Here is a 16,845-nt window from a genome sequence, read left to right as displayed (position 1 = left end):
GTTTAGGGGACGGGGAATACAACCCTGGAGGGCCAAGGCCACATCCCCCTGAGTCACCAGGGATTGGACCCTTTTGCAAGTGAATATTTATACCCCTTGTAAGGACATCATCAGGACATCAAATAGCCACATCCATGGTGAAGGTGTCAAGTATTCACACCCATGGTGAGAGGGCGTGAGATGTTCACACCCATGCGTCAGGTATTCACACCATGGTGAGAGTGTCATATGTTCACACTCATGGTAAGAGGATGTCAGATATTTACGCCCATGTGTCAGGTGGTTCACACCATGGTGAGGGTGTCAGGTATTTACACCCATGGTGAGGGTGTCATATGTTCACACTCATGGTGAGAAGGTGTCAGGTATTCACACCATGGCAAGGGTGTCAAGTAGTCACACCCATGAGAGTGTCGGATGTTCACATTCATGGTGTCAGATATTCACACCATGGCGGGTGTCAGACTTTCACACCATGGTGAGGGTGTCAGATGTTCACACTCACGGTGAGTGTCAGCTGCTTACACCATGCTGAGGATGTCAGTTATTCACATCCATGGTGAGGGTGTCGTGTTCACGCTCATGGTGAGAGGGTGCAGGTGTTTACACATGTCAGGTATTCACACCATGGTGAGAGTGTCGTCAAGTAGTCACACCTATGTTGTGTCAGATGTTCACACATGGTGTCAGATGTTCACATTCATGGTGTCAGGTATTCACATCACGGTGAGGGTATCAGATGTTCACACTCATGGTGTCAGGTATTCACACCACGGTGAGGGTATCAGATGTTCACACTCATAGTGTCAGGTATTCACACCATGGTGAGGGTGTCAGATGTTCATACTTACAGCAAGAGTATCAAATATGCCCAGGGTGAGGGTGTTGGGCATTCACTCATAGTGAAGGTATCTAGTATTCACACCCATGGATTCCAGGATGGCCATCAGTTCCTACTAGGTCTTTTTAATGTCATCCCTGCCCACAGTGATCATGACAGGGATGTCCCGGTGTGTTTTCAATACAGGCAGGAGAGAGAGCAACTCCTGCCAGTTTGGGCAGAGACTGCTGCCCACCTGCCTCATTGCCCACAATGCTGGCCAGAGTGTGGCCTCAGGCCTGACCCCATCCCGGAACAGAGGTCAGAGAGCCTTTCCTCTTGGTAGACCCATGAGGTCAGCTCTGCCCGATGGCATTCCTGGAGCCACTATGGGCTGAGGACCCCCAGCCAGTGTCCCACTCCGCCCAAGACCCACCAGACATATAACAATTGGCAGCCAGGGAACGCCTGCCCTGCAAAGGCTGAGTCGTTCTAGGTGGGTTCCCAGGGCCAACCCAGCTTCCCCGGCTCTAAAACCTATGGGAGTGCAGAGGGGGTGGGATGTGGGCCCCCTGTCGCTCATGGGCACAAGATAATCTGCAAAGCAGGGCATTCTCTCTCTGCTCTTCCTTCAGAGGTGCATCTGAACCATGCTAAGTGTGGCCCAGGGTCCTGGAATTCCGCCTGTCCCCACCCCTCAGCCTTCAGGCCCAGGCAGTCTGGGGTGCTGGCCTCAGTTCACCCAGAAACAATCAGTCCCAAATCCCCAAAGAGGGCCCATCCTGGCCCAGCAACTGGTAAGCAGGGACAAAGGGATGGTGCTCACACAGATAGGAGCCAGCCTTGGGGGCTCTGATGGGGCTTTGCCAGCAAGGATGGCCAAGATCGGGGGTCCCTGGCCCTGTGCTGGTGTCTGGCCAACCCCACATCCAGCACTGTAGACAGCAGCCCCACAGAACTAGGGAGCAATGGAGGGGAGAGCCAGGGTCCGCTGGAAGCAGAAATTGCCACCTCCTGTCCCGACCTTCCCAGGGGACCCAAGCCCAGGCCCTGCCTCCCCTAGGGGGGGACTTGGGAGGAGGGGGTTCAGAGAGAGCTTTACATCCTCAGGGGCTCTGCCCAGCCTCACTGGCTCTCTGTTACCCGGAGTACTGTGCCCAGGGTAAAAATAAGCTGAGGCCTTGGGCCTGCGCAGACCTGGCTTCCAGCTTGGTGGCTGCAATCTGTGTGAACTTGGGGAAGCTTCAGGTGCCCTCTGGGCCTTGGTTTCTCATCTGCATGCCAGGCCCTGATGCGTCCAGACAAGGCTGAGCCTGGCGCCGGGCTGTAGTTCTGAGGCCAGCAGGCAGATGGCAGTGTGGGGCTGGCAAAGAGCCCTGTCCCAGGCGGGCTTGCCCTCCACCCAGGGCACAGAGCAACCCCCACCTGGAATCCAGGCTGGGTCGGGGTATTGGTCACGCCAGCCGCCAGGGGTTGCCTGCTCATACCAGTGCTGCCCAGGATCCCATAGTACCTTGTTTAGCCACAGTTAGACCAGAGAGATGGGGGTGGACCACTGGGCTCAGCCCTCATGGCCATCACCACCGGTCCCCATCTCTGTGCGTCTGAACTGGTACCACTAGGCACCACAACGTGTCTTCTCTGAGGACCAGGGACCAGACCCAACTCAGGCAGGCGGTTGTCTGCAGGTGCATAGAAAGCCCGCAGCCTCTTGGTGCCCTTAGAGGGTCCACTCTGTCTCCCAGCTACAGACAGGCGGTCCCCAACCTTCAAAGACCTACCCCCAAAGCCCTCATCCCACGTACCCCCAAAGCCGTCATCCACCTACCCCCAAAACCATCATCCCACCTACCCCCAAAACCATCATCCCATCTACCCCCAAAACCATCATCCACCCCTGTCTTGTGTGGGTTTTTCACTGCTCCATCTAAAATGGAGACTCATGCTGTTCCCCTGACCCCCATCTCCTTGGAAAACCCCTTTACACACTACAAAACCCAGCTAGGGCATGACTTCCTCAAAAAACACACTACCCTGGCCCATCTTCTCTCCCGTCCGGGTCTCTGATAACCCCGCAAGCCTTGTCTCAAACTTGACGGCACCCCGGGGACGGAGCCCTTGTCTTTCCACTCCTGACCCTGCCTTTGACTCTGAGCCTCCCTGGCAAGTGTGTTGTGAATAGACGCTGTAAGTGGCTAGTTCTCCATAGAAAGCTAGAAAGAGCTCTGCCAAGGACACCATGTCTTGGGACCTGGGGAAGTTGGTTAAAATGTGTATTCCTGGGTCCAGTTAGATGGTCTGATGCTCTAGGTCTGGGGTTGGCCCTGGAATCTGTGTTTTCAACAAGCGTCCCAGGGGTTTCTGGTGGGGGTGGTTGGCGACCCCCACTATGATGGCAGGGCCGGTGCCCAAGGTTGGAAGCTAGGCCCTCACCTGGAACCTGGTTCCTTCGCTTCCATCTAACCAGGAGGTCTCCAGTATGGGCACAAAAGTCTCTGCAGAAGGCCTGGCCACCCGCCCAAAGAGCTGTTGCCCGCAGGGCAGGAACAGACTGGTCCTGAAGACCCTGGGGCTGGCTCTGGACAAGCTTCCTGGGATGACACAGATAAACTGGAGCAGTCAGGGTGGCTTCCTGGAGGAGGCAGGTCTAGGGAGGGAGTAGGCTGAGAGGAGAAAACCTGTGTGGGCAAAGGCTGGGAGGGAAGGACGTGAGTCCCTGAGGGTGCCCAGGAGTGTCTGGGGTGCATGAGTCCCTGTAGGGGCCCAGGAGTGTCTGCGGTGGTTTGCCGTTGCTCAGTAAGGTAACTGGCTGGTTTTCTGAAATCGGGGCAGTTTTTGTCTTGCAAGGGCGCTGATGGATTATGAGGGAGAATTAGACTTGGGAAGCCAGTGCTGGGCCTGGCCCAGCAGAGAGATCAGGACAGAGCCCCTGGCCCTGGGAGCGGTCGGGGACGAGACCCCGTGGTGTGAGGGGGAAGGGGGTTCGGGGATCAGAACAACACAAGGGCAGCATGTCATGGCCAGTTGCCTGGCGCTGTCCTTCAACCCCTCCACGCCTCGGTTTCCACATCTGCTGAATGGGGTGGTGACATTGCTGTAGGGGAGTGACTGCTTCCCAAAAGCTATTGGTTTTTTAATTTGTTTTGTTTTGTTTATTTGTTTACATAGCCACTGTTTGCTCACGTGGATGGGAATCAGATAGTGGCCAGAGGCAGGGGACAAGGCGGAGCGGGGGAAGGAGGAGACGCTGCAGGTGGCTGGCAGCAGTGGCTCATCTACAAATCTGGGGAGCTGGCGCTGGCGGAAAGGCTCTGGCCATTCTGTCCTTGAGAGGCTAAGGAGGGCCGTCAAAGGAAACTCAGTCATTGTTTACAGATTCTCTCGAAAGCCAAGTGGGCTCAGTGGTCTGGAAGCCACCAGCTGCCCTCACACGGGCACTTCCTCTGGAGGGAGGCCGGGGGCACGCGCGTCCTTCCCAGAATTCTCCCCACCCCTGCAGGGCCACTGTGAAGATGAAGCGGATTAAATACACGACATGCTTCCGGCAGTGCCAGGCAGTGTGGGTGCCACCCAGGCCCCAGGTCTCGTTCCCACTCTGGCAAAAAAGCAATGGGACCAGTGTCAGGTTCAAGGACGTTCGGGGAAGGGGCACCATTTGCTGGGCAAAGCAGGGGGCTGCCAAGTCTGATTTTAGATCTGGGAGGTAGAGCCCTTACACTCATTTTGCAGACGCTTAGAGAAGTGAGGTGGGCTGTTCCTTTCCCAGTGACAGAGCCCATCCTCGGTCAGTTTCCCCTCCCCGAGGCCTAGTGAGTGACAGTTGCCCCTCTGGGGACATCACCGGGGTCTTTCATGGCACATTGAATCTTGCACGTCTGGTGTACGTGGGCTTCAGGGAGATGGGAAAGGTGCGTTAGCAGCACGCGCAAAGGCTAGGCAGTTCGGGACATCAGCCAGTCCATTTCAGGGGAGAAATTCCCCGAGGAGAGGACTAGGATCTAGACGGAACTGGCACTTCTTCCTGCCCCTCTCCAGGTCTGCTGGGTCCCCCTAGGGCAGATGAGCTGCTTCAAGGGAAAAGCACATGCACCTGGGGGCTTTGGAGTGGCTGCCCTTGCCCCTCCTTCCGCCCTGTGCCTGGCTGGGCTTCCCTGGACCCTGCATGACCAGCAGGCAGGCTGCACCTCCAGCATCATCAGCAAAGGCAAAACCCATTTGCATGGTAGAGGGAGCTGGAAGGCCACCAACTGCGTGCGCTCAGAGGCGGACGTGTTCTCCGGGTTCTCCAGGCTGCAATGGAGTTAGGAAGGTAAGAGGTTTCTCGGGGGAATGCCTGTGAGAGACAGGAGAGAGGAACGGGACAGGGTGGAAGAACCTGGCGGGCCCTGCGGATCTGACGGGCTCAGCTGACCCCACCTGGCTCCAGAGTGAAGACGGACCCCAGGGGCACCCCCGTGTTTATTGAAGTCGTTGGCACTCTGATTGCACACATCAGAAAGCTTTATCCACTTTCCCTTTGAGGCGGTGACAGATGAAGGCTGTGATTTAAAATCAGGCTTGTGGAGTTGAATTTGCATGGATTAAGCAAGGTGCAAAGAATGCCACCCCCGCAGGCATCTGCAGGGAATCCCACCATGGACGCAGGGCTCAGGGCTCGAGGCACGCTTCTGTCCGTGGAGATCAGTGGCGGCCTCAGGATTTGTCCTCGAGTTGATGTAAACTCCTTTGACTCAGCGGCTCTCCTTTCATCCCCCTTCCCGTTAGGGGCTGTCCTCCATCAAAGCAGGCGGCCGGCATTTCAGAGGGTCGAGGATCCTGGACTCAGATTCTGGCTCTGCCTGCTACCAGGATGGGCAAGTTACTCCACCTCTCTGCGCCTTACTTTCTCCTCTGTGAAGTGGAGATGCGGTAGCACCCATGTCAGTGGGTAGGAATGGCATGCGACGTTTCCTATGGAATGTTTCCTACAGAGTCTGGAATGGAAGGAGCACGCTCAATTGACACACACAGGCTTCCCACTCGTGTTAGCTAAACCACCGCCAGGCTAGGGTGTGGGCCCAAGAGGCCACCACCAACCCTGACCACGGCACTCTTGTGACCCAGCCCCTTGGAGGAGCTGTCTCCAGCAGTCTCTATGGCAAATACACGCCCTGTCCCCTGCCCCCACCAACTCCAGAGCCTCGGGGCAAATTCTAGTCGGATTATCCAGCCTGACTCGCTGAGGACATTGTCCCCTGGCTGTGGGTGTCCCCTTTAATGCACTCACGATCTCCATGGAGCCCCAGGGGCCTCTCCAAGGGCAGAAGGAGAGAAACAGATGGTAAGGTGCGTCCCAGCCGGCCGCTCTGCGGTGGCAGCCAGGGCGCCTCTCCAGGGACGCTGTGGGTTGAGGGGCTTGCTGGAGCTGAGGAGATGCACACCATCAAAAATGCAGATACCCAGGCCCATCCAAGGAACTGCCCCCCAGATGCAAGTCCCTAGGGAGGCCCAGGTCCCTGCACTTCCTGACTAGCTCTTGGATGGAGCTGGTGTACCCTGAGGCTGTCTACAGGGGCGGGGGCTAAGTTCTTCCTTGTCCCTTTGATGATGGCCTTCGAGGCCAGCTCCCTAGGGCAAGCTCTGGTGCCCAGATTTTCATGGCCACACAGAAAAAGGGGAGTGGGATCTGAGGGTCTCACAGACAGAAAAGGAAGTCGTGTTGGGTTTGCACAGTTTATTGAGATAATCAATTGATTTAAGTTATTCCTTTGTTAACCAGAAAGCATCTCTGGAGAGAAAATGTACTCTCTGTATAGATACATAAAAATATATCAGTCATTCTGCCTCTCCCAGATGTGAACAGAATCACCCTCCTCACCCCCCACAGAGAGGTCTCAAGCCCCAGGGAACCTTTCCCTCCCCCTTTTGGGGGTTACCAGGGAAGTGGCAGGGACAGCCCCCAACTGCGGGGTGCATTCAGGTCTGAGGGGGAGGAAGGCTCACAGGGGCATCTCCTCGGCACCCTGCCGCAGCGCGGGCTTTGGGGTGTTTGTTCAGCAGCCTAGGGGGCTCCCCCAGCTCCCCCGCGCCCCGTGCTTCCTGGCTTGTTCCAGGGAACCCTGAGCCAAGTCTTCATCTGGCTCCCAGGCTTCATTCTTCCCACAACATCCCACAGGCAGGGGCGAGTCTGCGGCAGGAAGGAGTAACGGGCTGTCACTGCAGAATCCATCACGCACAGAAACGCAGGCTGAGGGCTGCAACCCGGTCCCCTGGTGTCTCTTTAAACCGACAGCTGAGCTCTGACTCCCTCGAGTTCAGACCTGGCCCCTCACAGGTGGCAGCATTTCCGAGAGCTTCACTGCCTCTGCTGGGCACTTTGATTTTGACATCAAGGGTTCTAGCCCTGGAGGCGGTGCAGGGATGGGTGTTTAGCTGGGGGCGCCCCGCAGGTGAGGCTCCAAAGGCTGAGCACCAACCATTCCACTTAGATGGGCAGTGCCCCGAATCTTCAACACTAGAGGGCACGAGACAGTGGCAAGGCCACAGCTCAAAGTATTTCTAGGCCTTCCCTGCCCCCAATATAACCAACCTCAGCCCTGGCATCAGCACCCAGCCTCTGCCCAACCTCCTGGCTCAATCTGCCAGAGGTGGCTTAGCCACGGCTCCGGACCTTTTGGTGCAACTGCACACGCATGAAAGGCCTGTTTGGGAAACACCCCAGGCCAGCAGCAGGGAAGCGAGGCACCCCCTTCCCTTACACACGGCCTCGGCCACCAGCCTGGGGCACACAGGGTGGCAGGGCTCTCGGGGAGCTGCAGCTGCCCCCACCAGCTGAGGCTGGGATGCCTCTGTCCTTGCACTGCTCAAGGTGGTTCTCGGCTTCAAGGGCACGCCGTGGACCCATTCTTCTCCCCTGACCCTGGAGGTGGCCACCACCTAACAGCGCGTGCCTCTACTGCCTTTCTGGCTTAAGTGCTAAGAAAATAGGTACTTTTATTGAGTCCTTGACACCAAAACAAGGAGACACCCCACCCAGCCTGTGGGTCTGTCTCCTTCCACACGGGTCCTTGGCCTGGCGGCGTCCCCGCCTGCCGCCTGCCCCCTGCCCGAGTGCCAGGCCAAGCTCATCGTGTCTATCCTCCTGGCCCCTCCAGCACCCCGGGCCGGCCCCAGCCCCATCAGAGCATGGCAGGGCCCAGGAGGCTGGGGGCAGGGTCCTGGCACAGCTGCAGCTGCACGCTGGCGGTGAACCAGCGGCTGGGCCGGCCCAGGCTGCAGTGCAGGGTGGTCCGGAAGGTGCTCCTGGCGTGCTTGGGGAAGATGATGGTAGTGCTGTGGAAGCGCAGGGCGCGTGGGCGCGGCTCCAGGGTCAGCTGGCTGCGGTACTTGCGCCACGTGCAGTTGGGCGCCGCCACGATGGTCTCACTGTAGGCCGTGACGGTGGGCACGGGCGCATAGAAGACCTTGTCCTGGAAGTGCTTCTCCGAGGCGTACTTGACCTCAGAGTTGCAGCTGGAAAGGGCAGGGGGGACACAGAGTGAGCCCAGGAAGGGGGGGCAGCCCAGTGGCCTGCTCGCACCATGGACACCGAAGGGCCCGGGGAGACGCTCTGAAGAGTAATGGGTGTGGGCTGCTCTGAAATGTCAAGGTCAAGATGGTCAAAGAAGGACTGAGGGACTGTTCTGGCTCCACAGAGACTATAGAGGCCAGACAGCTGGACCCAGTGCAGCGCCCCGGCTGATCCCGAGATGGGGAGAAAGTAAGCCAGGAGAGGGCCTTGTGGGGCGGATGGCAGAAACCGAGCCAGGCCGTGTGGGTCACGTGCTGGCGTCAAAGCTGTGCCTCCCTCATGTTGACAGCTGTGTTGTCCCCATTCTTAGGAGTATCTGGGGGCTCATGGGCAGGACGTCCCCAATCTCCTCTCAAATAAATAGGGCACGATATAAACAGCCAGCGACTCTGTTTGAGAGGCGCCTGCCGCCTTTCAGTAAGTTTGAAATTCTATCAAAATACATTTCCCAAACGCTTCAACACCCCTGGATGAGTGACTGATCAGTGACCCCCAGTTCCACATCCAGAGCTTTAGGAAACCACACTGGAAGCTCTGGGAGGGAGAGAGTCCCCCCATCTCATTCCCCACTGAATCCCCACAAAAGATGTGTGATGGGATCAGAGGTCCTGAGGGTCCCAGCATCCGTCCTCCACCCTTGCTGGGCTTCTGATGATCTGATGTGGGCTTGAATCATTTTAAAAACTAGACAATGAGGGCGGCTTGGGGACTGAGAAATAATACAGAAGCAGGCCCATTTGTCTCCTGGGACCATGTGCGTGGCTGGCAAGGGCAGCAGGCAGTAGGTCTCTGATGCTCGGCTGGCCCCACTCGACAGGGACAGGTGGACAGAGAGAGCCCCACAGATAACACGGGCAAGACTCTCGGACCCCGCACTCCACCTCTGGGAAGCCTGAGCCCCAGCAGCTTCAGCTGTGGTGAGTTCCCAAGCAGGAATGCCTTCATTCAATTCAGATGCCACCTAAGATGTCATCTGCCTGAGAGGCACTGGCACACCTGCAGTGCAGTAGCTCATGGGTGGCCTCAAGAACCTAAGTTATAGTCACAAAGAACATGGAGCAGCTGAGTGTCCCCCTAACATGTGGATGACAGAGTGGAAAGGGGTCCTGAGTTGCCTGAATGGTTTGGTTGTGAACACCTAACAATCTGGCAGGGGCCAGGTGTGGTGACTCACACCTGTAATCCCATCACTTTGGGAGGCTGAGGCAGGAGGATCACTTGAGCCCAGGAGTTGGAGACCAGCCTGGGCAACATAGTGAGACCCCATCTGTACAAAAAATACAAAAATGAGCCAGGCATGGGGGCTCGCACCTGTAGTCTCAGCTGCTCGGGAGGCTGAGGGAGGAGGATTGCTTGAGCCCGGGAGGGTGAGGCTGTAGTGAGCCATGATTCCACCAATGCACTTCAGCCTGGGCGACACAGTGAGATCCCGTCTCAAAAAAAAATCTGGCAGGAAAAGGAAGGACAGTTAGGGCGCACAAGTGGTTGTGTTTACAATTTTCCAAATTTTCTGGGATGTTGGATTTAAAATAAAAGAAGATAAATGGGGAAATGTCTGAATAGGCATGGGGTGGGGGTGTGGGGTGGCTGCAGAGGGTCCCTTGGGGTCAGAGTCTTCAAATCAGTTTTGTCTCTGGCCAAGACACGGCCATCCTCCCCAGGACGCAGCACCCAGAGGGGCTACCTAGACAGTAGGGAGCCTCTTGGGCCCCCCAGCCTGGCCTAGTTCCCACCCCCACCCCACAAAAGAGTCAGGACCAGCCCCCAAGCCCCACCCCGTCCTCCGGCACAGAGCCCAGCAGCCCACTCACCGGATCTCATGTGTGGGTTCCGGATTCACTTTGATGCTCTCCCCGAAGAACACAGGCAGCATCCGGGGCCTCATCTCGGATGCGGGGGGATGTGGGGGCTGGGAGGGGGCCTGTGGGGAGAGCCAGGGATGCAGGGTTATGCAGCCCCTTGTCGCAGTGGCCTCAGCTCCCTACTGGGCACACAGGACCACCTGACACCCTGTGGCCCCGGCTTGGTCTGGAAGCTGTTTGTGGGGCCCATCAGGAAGCCCACCCAGAGCCCCTCCCTGGGATCCAGGCATTCGGGGGTCTGTCCAGCTCCCCACTGCCAGCCTGCCCCCTAGTTCCCATTCTCAACAAGGGGAACGGCCATAGCCTCTCACTGCAACCTCCAGGCCACACCCACCCCGAGCCCGGGTCAGAGCCCTGTAGAACTGGGATCCCCTCTGTGCTCTGCGTGGGGCTGAAACCACGCTCAGCCTGGAGAAAAGATTCCCAGCCCTTCTTGGTGCCACCCAAGGCTCGGACAACCTCCAGAGGGGTAGAGACGCCGCCACACCTGTGTCTGTGGCACACCTGCCAGGGAGGGACACACAGGTGGGAGCTGGCCAGGCCTGTAGAGGGCATGGGAAGCCGGTCAGAGTGGCACATGTCTGCGGGAGGGCAGGGCAGGCCTACCCAGCATCCGCCTCTTCTAGAAACGGCACCGCGTCTCCCCGAGGACAAGGACTAGATTAGGCATGGGCGTGTAACCCACACTGGGCCAGTGAGAGCCCTGTCCAGGTTTTCCTCCAGAGCTGTGGGGACAGTCCCCCCACCCCCCACCGAGGGAGCTAACAATGTGGGGGCTGTGGGTGGAAACCACGAGGAAATAGAGCTACACTGAGGAGAGCAGGGGTCAAAGACGGCGAAAGATCAAGTCTTGCCAACATTGTTCAAATGCCTGGGTCAAGCCACACCTGAAGCTGTCCCTAACTTGTGAGCACCAGCAAATCCATTTTGAGGCTTCAGACGATTTGAGCTGCCTTTCTGTCACTTGCAGCTAGAAGAATCTTGGCAAGGTAGGGAGAGAGAGGTCTATGGGAAAAGAAGCCATCTGCAGCCTCTTCAGAAAGAGCCCCTTCAGAGAGACACAAAGAAAGCACTCTCTGTTCCCCTCCCCAGCCCACCCCACAGCTCCACGTTGGGAAGTTCTTCCTCTGGTCTGTTTAAAAATCTGTCCGAAAATTCCACTCCCTGTGGAAGCAAAGACCTTCAGGGGCATGCCCCCTGCCTGGAACTTAGGAAGTGCCTTAAGGACCCCACCCCACCCTGCGGTCCACTTCCCCCGCCCCCAGCTCAGCCCACTGCTGGTTCAGCTTCAAACTGGCTCTGGAAACGCAGGCTTCAGGCCCCGCAGTCTCTCCTCAAGCCAACGCGGTGACACTCTGCCCTCCCCCAACTCTTCCCTCCCGAAGAGCTCCACCCCCCACAGACTCAGCTCACAGGCCTTCCCCCTCTGCCACCAGCCCAAGAAAAGCCCTATCCATCTACACTTGGGGGTCCTTCAGGGCCAGCCCAGCCAAGCGAGACTTTGAAGTAGAGATTTCACCCAGGGCAGGGCCAGGAGCCTCTGCTTCCAAAGCCTTTTTTTTTTTTTTTCCCCAGTACAGGGTCTTGCTCTGTCACCCAGGCTGGAGTGCAGTGGTGCAATCACGGCTCACTGCAGCCTCAAACTCCTGGGCTCAAGCGATCCTCCCACCTCAGCCTCCCACACAGCAGGCACTACAGGTGCATGCCACCGTGCCCCAGCCAATTTAAAAGACAATGTGTGCAGAGACAGAATCTCACTATGCTGTCCAGGCTGTTCTCAAATTCCTTGGCTCAAGTGATCCTCCTACCTTGACCTCCCAAAGTGCTGGGATTATAGGTGTCAGCCACTGCGCCGGGCCCCCTAAAGCCGTTTAAGGCTGCCCTAGATGTTCCCCTTGGGTGCTGCTGGGACGCTCAAGTCATGGCCGACCCACAAGAAACACGTGGTGAGAGCCAAAGAGAAGCCCTGCTCTTCGATGCCACGGAGACTGGGGTTGTGTGTGACACGGCATCCCCTCGCCTGACTCGCCCGTGCGGGGACAGCAGGGGGCCTGCAAGGCTGCTCCTAGGGCCTCTACTGGAACTACTCACGCCCGCACCAAGGCTCAGGGAGGTGAAGGGCAGGGCTTTAAATGACCCGCCTATTTTCAGATATCTTGTTCCTCACTGGGGTCATGCAGATTGGACCAGAGCATATGGCTGGCGCAGCGCCGGAGATCGCAGGAGTGCACATCTGAAGACATGCCTGCGGACACGCCAGAGGTCGTCCACCAGCGCACTCACTGCACTCTGTACCGCCGCTGCAGTGTAGACGGGGGGCCTCCTCGCCTCATGGAGCTTGCAGCCTGAGTTCCCACTACTCTCAACAGTGGCCCGCCAATGGACTAAGATGCCGACCGTCGAGAGGGCGGTGGTCATCAGGGTGCTGCGGGCATGAGAAGGGGCTTGACCGCCAGGTCATGGGGAGGGCGTTCCTGCGCAGCGCCACGTGAGGTGTGCTCTAGGGGTGAAATTCACTTGCAGTCCACAGGCCACAGGTCCTGCACTTTACTGTGTCCTGGAGTCCCCCATTAGGCACCGGGGCCACACAGCCACAGACAGCACCCAGGACACCCGCACACCCTCAGCCCCGCCTCCCCCCGTGCGTGGGCTCTAAGGATTCTAATACAGAGGCCACTAGCCGCATGGGGCCGGTCCACTTCAATCCATTACAATTCAGCAGGATGAAAAACGCCATCCTCAGTCCACCCGCCACACAAGGGCAGCTGTCTTGCTGGCCGGGGCGGGTCCAGAACACGCTCACTGTCACAGCAAGCGCCCTGCCCTGGCTGCCCAGCGGGGAGGCAGGCCATGGGTGAGGCTCCCGCCGGCAGCCCAGCCCAGCCCCAAATGACCACTGCATGTTGTATGCTGAGACCCTCGAAGAAGAGGCCCCAAGACGTCCCCACCAACGGCCCTGCTCCCCGAGAGCCACTCGGGCCACTGGCTGGGCAGGCCCTGGGTTTGCCCCTGGCTCTGTCTGCCTGTGTCGGGAAGGGGAGGGCTGGAGGTGCTTGGGGTGGAGGCAGGCGTGGAGAGGGAGGCTGGTGCATGCGCAGGCTGGGAGTTAATGAAGACCATGCTCCGTCCTCAAAGCAAGGAAGACCGCTTTGAAGCACCAAAAAGTGGCCAGATTTGCTGGCTCGGTTGCAGCCTTTCATCTGCTTGTTTGCTGATTGTATCTAACGTGGAGCATGCTCTGTACCTCCCAAGGAAATGCCAGACCGCCACAGCTATAGATCATCTGCGGATGCTTCGCCCTTTGCTCACCCCCACATCCCTGAGCTCAGGCTTCCCTGTTTACAAACTCGATAAATAGTGTGGGTCTCCTGCTCCAGGCCTTCGCATCCCCCCGCTCGCCCACCCCTGGGATCCCGCCTTTACGCACACTTACTCTTGTCTCTTAATTCTTTGTCTCCGCTGACCTCGTAACTTCCTAGTTACAAGGGGGTTGGCTCTCCAACCGGTAGGGACCCAAGGGAGGTCACAGTGTAGTCTGAAACCTGCAGACCCTGTCCCCGGAAGGTGCGGCATGGCCTAGCAGGGTTCGGAGGAGACGGGCCCACAGACAAGCAGCGAGAGTCAAAGCACGAACACCAAAAACGCAGCCAGAGGTGGCTTTCCAAGGACAAGCGCAGGGTGGGTCAGATACGGTCCCCGCAAGCCCATGTCCACGCAGACCCTGCGGACGGGGTCTTATTTGGAATTGAGGCTCCTGTGACAAGTTCACCCTGGAGGAGGGCGGGCCCTAACGCCCACGACTGGTGCCCTACAGGAAGAGCAGACACAGGCCAGGTGCGGCGGCTCACGCCTGTAATCCCAGCACTGTGGGAGGCCGAGGCAGGTGGATCACCTGAGATCCGGAGTTTGAGACCAGCCTGGCCAACAGGGTGAAACCCTGTCTCTACTAAAAATACAAAAATTAGCCAGGAGTGGTAGTGCACGCCCACAGTCCCAGCTACCAGTGAGGCTGAGGCAGGAGAATCACTTGAACCCACGAGGCGGAGGTTGCAATGAGCTGAGATCACGCCACTGCACTCCAGCCTGGGCAACGGAGTGAGACTCTGTACCCACTCCCCGCCTCCACAAGAAAAGAGTGGACAGACGCACAGGGATGACGTGGAGGCGGGAATGGCAGGGGCGCAACCACGAGCACGGAGCACCTGCAGCCACCAGCAGCCGGAGAGGCAGGAAGAACTCTCCCCCGGGTCCCTCTGCGGCAGTGTGGCCCTGCCCACACCTGGATTGGAAGTTCCAGCCTCCAGAACTGTTAAGAGAATAGAGATCTATGGTTCCAAACCACCCAGTCTGCAGCACAATTTTACAGCAGCTCTCGGAAGATCACATAAAAAGGCCACATTCTAAAAGTCAAGACAGGAGCGACCCCTGAGGCCTGCGCCTCCCATCTCTCCAGGAAGGCACCAGGGCCAGCTAAGGCCCCGGGGGGTCCCAGGCCTGTCCTCCTCCCATCTTGATCAGGGACCACGGATGGGAAGTCTTGTGAAACCAGTTTATCTCGGGAGTCTTCCCAGGGAAAGGGGAGAGAAGGGCCAAACAGGGGACAGCCAGGCAAGGCGGAAACACAGCTGTGACCAGCCTGGCCCCATCACACCAGGGGTGCAGGAGTGTGACTGCCCCGTCCCACCAGAGAGAGCTGGCTGCTGGCTACTGGCTGCCCCACTTCTGGGGGTGGGAGTCACCTTCCGGGAGAAGAAGCGCCCTTTCCCCCAAGGACAGCTCTCTGGTGAAGGGGACAGCTGCCAGCCGTGGGCAGCCAGGGTTCACAGCCACTGGGGACTGGGGCCGTGGGGCAGTCACGGGGACATGGCACTGAGCGGGTTTTGCTTGCGCATCTATTTCTAGGTTTTCGGCCCTCTCCCCACTCTTTGGCCCTACCCAGATCATGAGGCCCTGCAGGTGGGAGGCAGGGTCTCCATTCCTTACACCCCAGCGTCTGGCTCATGGTGATGCTCAGTGCTTGGTTCCTGGCTGAAGAGGGGACAGCTGGCTCCCACCAGGGACAGTAGGCGGTGGGGACCCTGTTCCTCCAGGCTGGTGCTCATGCCTGGGCTGCAAAGGGCCAGTCCTGTAACCATGGTGACCACAGGCGCACTGGCCTCAGGCAGAGGGAGTGGAGGGAGGGCAAGGCAGGAACCCTGAACTCAGAGCCAAGTCCTGCTCGGGGCTGCTTGATGTTTCCTCCACCTGTCCCTCCCCACCGCCTCCATGCCCACCTGGACAATGAGGATGGAGAGTTTTTAACGCTCTCACTGCTCTGAGCACCATTCTGGGCACTCGCCACATAGCCTACTCATCTGATCCTTCTAAAAACTCCAGCATGCAGCTGCTAGCAGCACCCCCATTTTCCAAATGTGGAAACTGAGGCCCAGAGTGGCTAAGTCACTTGCCCAAGGCCACACAGCTGGAAGAGGCAGACTGGGGTTGGAATACTGGCAGTGCGACTCCAGGGCCTGGGTCCTCACCCTTGTTCCTCCACTGCCTCCCATGCCCAGGGGCCTGTCCCATCCCTGCCCCTCAGCCCCAGGCTGAGTGAGGAACCCATCAGGACACAGGCTCAAGGCATCCCACTCGCCTCTGCCCGTTTCCCTCTCGCCCCTTGCCTGTGACCCGAGGCCACCTCTATGCTCCTGCCCTTTCCTGCTGCACGGGTTCCTTCTCACTTGGCCTGGTGAGAGCCACTCAGCTGTCCACTCCCTGTCTTAGGATCATCCTCTGTGGGGACCTGACAGCTCTATCTACTGGCCGTCTCTGCAGTAACCCCTTTGTGTGTCTGTCAGCCCCAGAGAAGCAGCTCTCTAAGGTTGGAGCTCAGGACTGGCACCTCTCCCACCCTGCATTTTGGGGAGGAGAGACCCCACACCTGCAAAGCAGCCCCTGCCCCAACCCAGAGAGCCCTGAGGCTCTGTCTTCAGCCTGAGACAGCCTGAGACATGCCTGTCTTCAAGTCCGGCTCCAGGCTGTGGACCAACGTCACCAGCAGCCGCATCCCCGCCGGTCATGGTCACCCCAAAACAAGGGACCATAGGGAGAGGATCGAGGACTGCAGAAGCAGGAAGTTCCTCAAACCCCCAGCAGCTGGTCTCAAGGTGGCCCCATCTCTCCCTAGCATTGATATGGAGTGAGTGGCCCAAAAAAGAGGCAGCTGCCACCTTCCTGGGTGTGGCACTCTGAACAACGGCCCCCAAAGATGTCCACATCCTAATCCCTGGGACCTGGGAATCTCTGCAAAAGGGACTTTGCAGATGTGATTAAGGATTCTGAGGTGGGATATGGTCCTGTGTCATCCAGGTGGGCCAGATGTCATCACCGAGTCCTCATAAACGTGAGGCAGGGGTCAGAGTTGGAGAGAGGCCGGAAGATGCCGCGCTGCTGGCTTTGATGGGGCCACAAGCCAAGGAGCACAGGCCCCTTTAGAAGCCAGAACAGGCGCAGGAACGGAGTCCAACATGCGCAGGAACGGAGTCCAACAGGCGCAGGAACGGAGTCCAACAGGCGCAGGAACGGACTCCAGCAGGCGCAGGAACGGACTCCAGCAGGCGCAGGAACGGACTCCA

At 58.3% G+C, this 16,845-nt stretch overlaps 1 protein-coding gene across 1 annotated transcript in view; it reads right to left on the bottom strand.

Moving 5' to 3' along the window:
* Window positions 1–6,515: 6,515 nt before the first annotated feature.
* Window positions 6,516–16,845, bottom strand: part of RFLNA (refilin A) — a 23,931-nt gene continuing 13,601 nt past the window's right edge. The window contains exons 2-3 of the mRNA XM_032243763.1: window positions 10,181–10,290; window positions 6,516–8,311 (exon numbers count right to left, since the gene is read on the bottom strand). Of these exons, the coding sequence (XP_032099654.1) occupies window positions 7,978–8,311; window positions 10,181–10,290 (444 nt within the window). The 3' untranslated portion in view covers window positions 6,516–7,977. The remainder of the gene's footprint in view (window positions 8,312–10,180; window positions 10,291–16,845) is intronic.

This window comes from Sapajus apella, unplaced genomic scaffold (assembly GCF_009761245.1).
Source record: "Sapajus apella isolate SASKATOON/1434 unplaced genomic scaffold, GSC_monkey_1.0 scaffold2, whole genome shotgun sequence".
Taxonomy (NCBI): Eukaryota; Metazoa; Chordata; class Mammalia; order Primates; family Cebidae; genus Sapajus; species Sapajus apella.
Note: the sequence above shows the minus strand (reverse complement) of the source record. Positions and strands in the feature narration are given on the sequence as shown.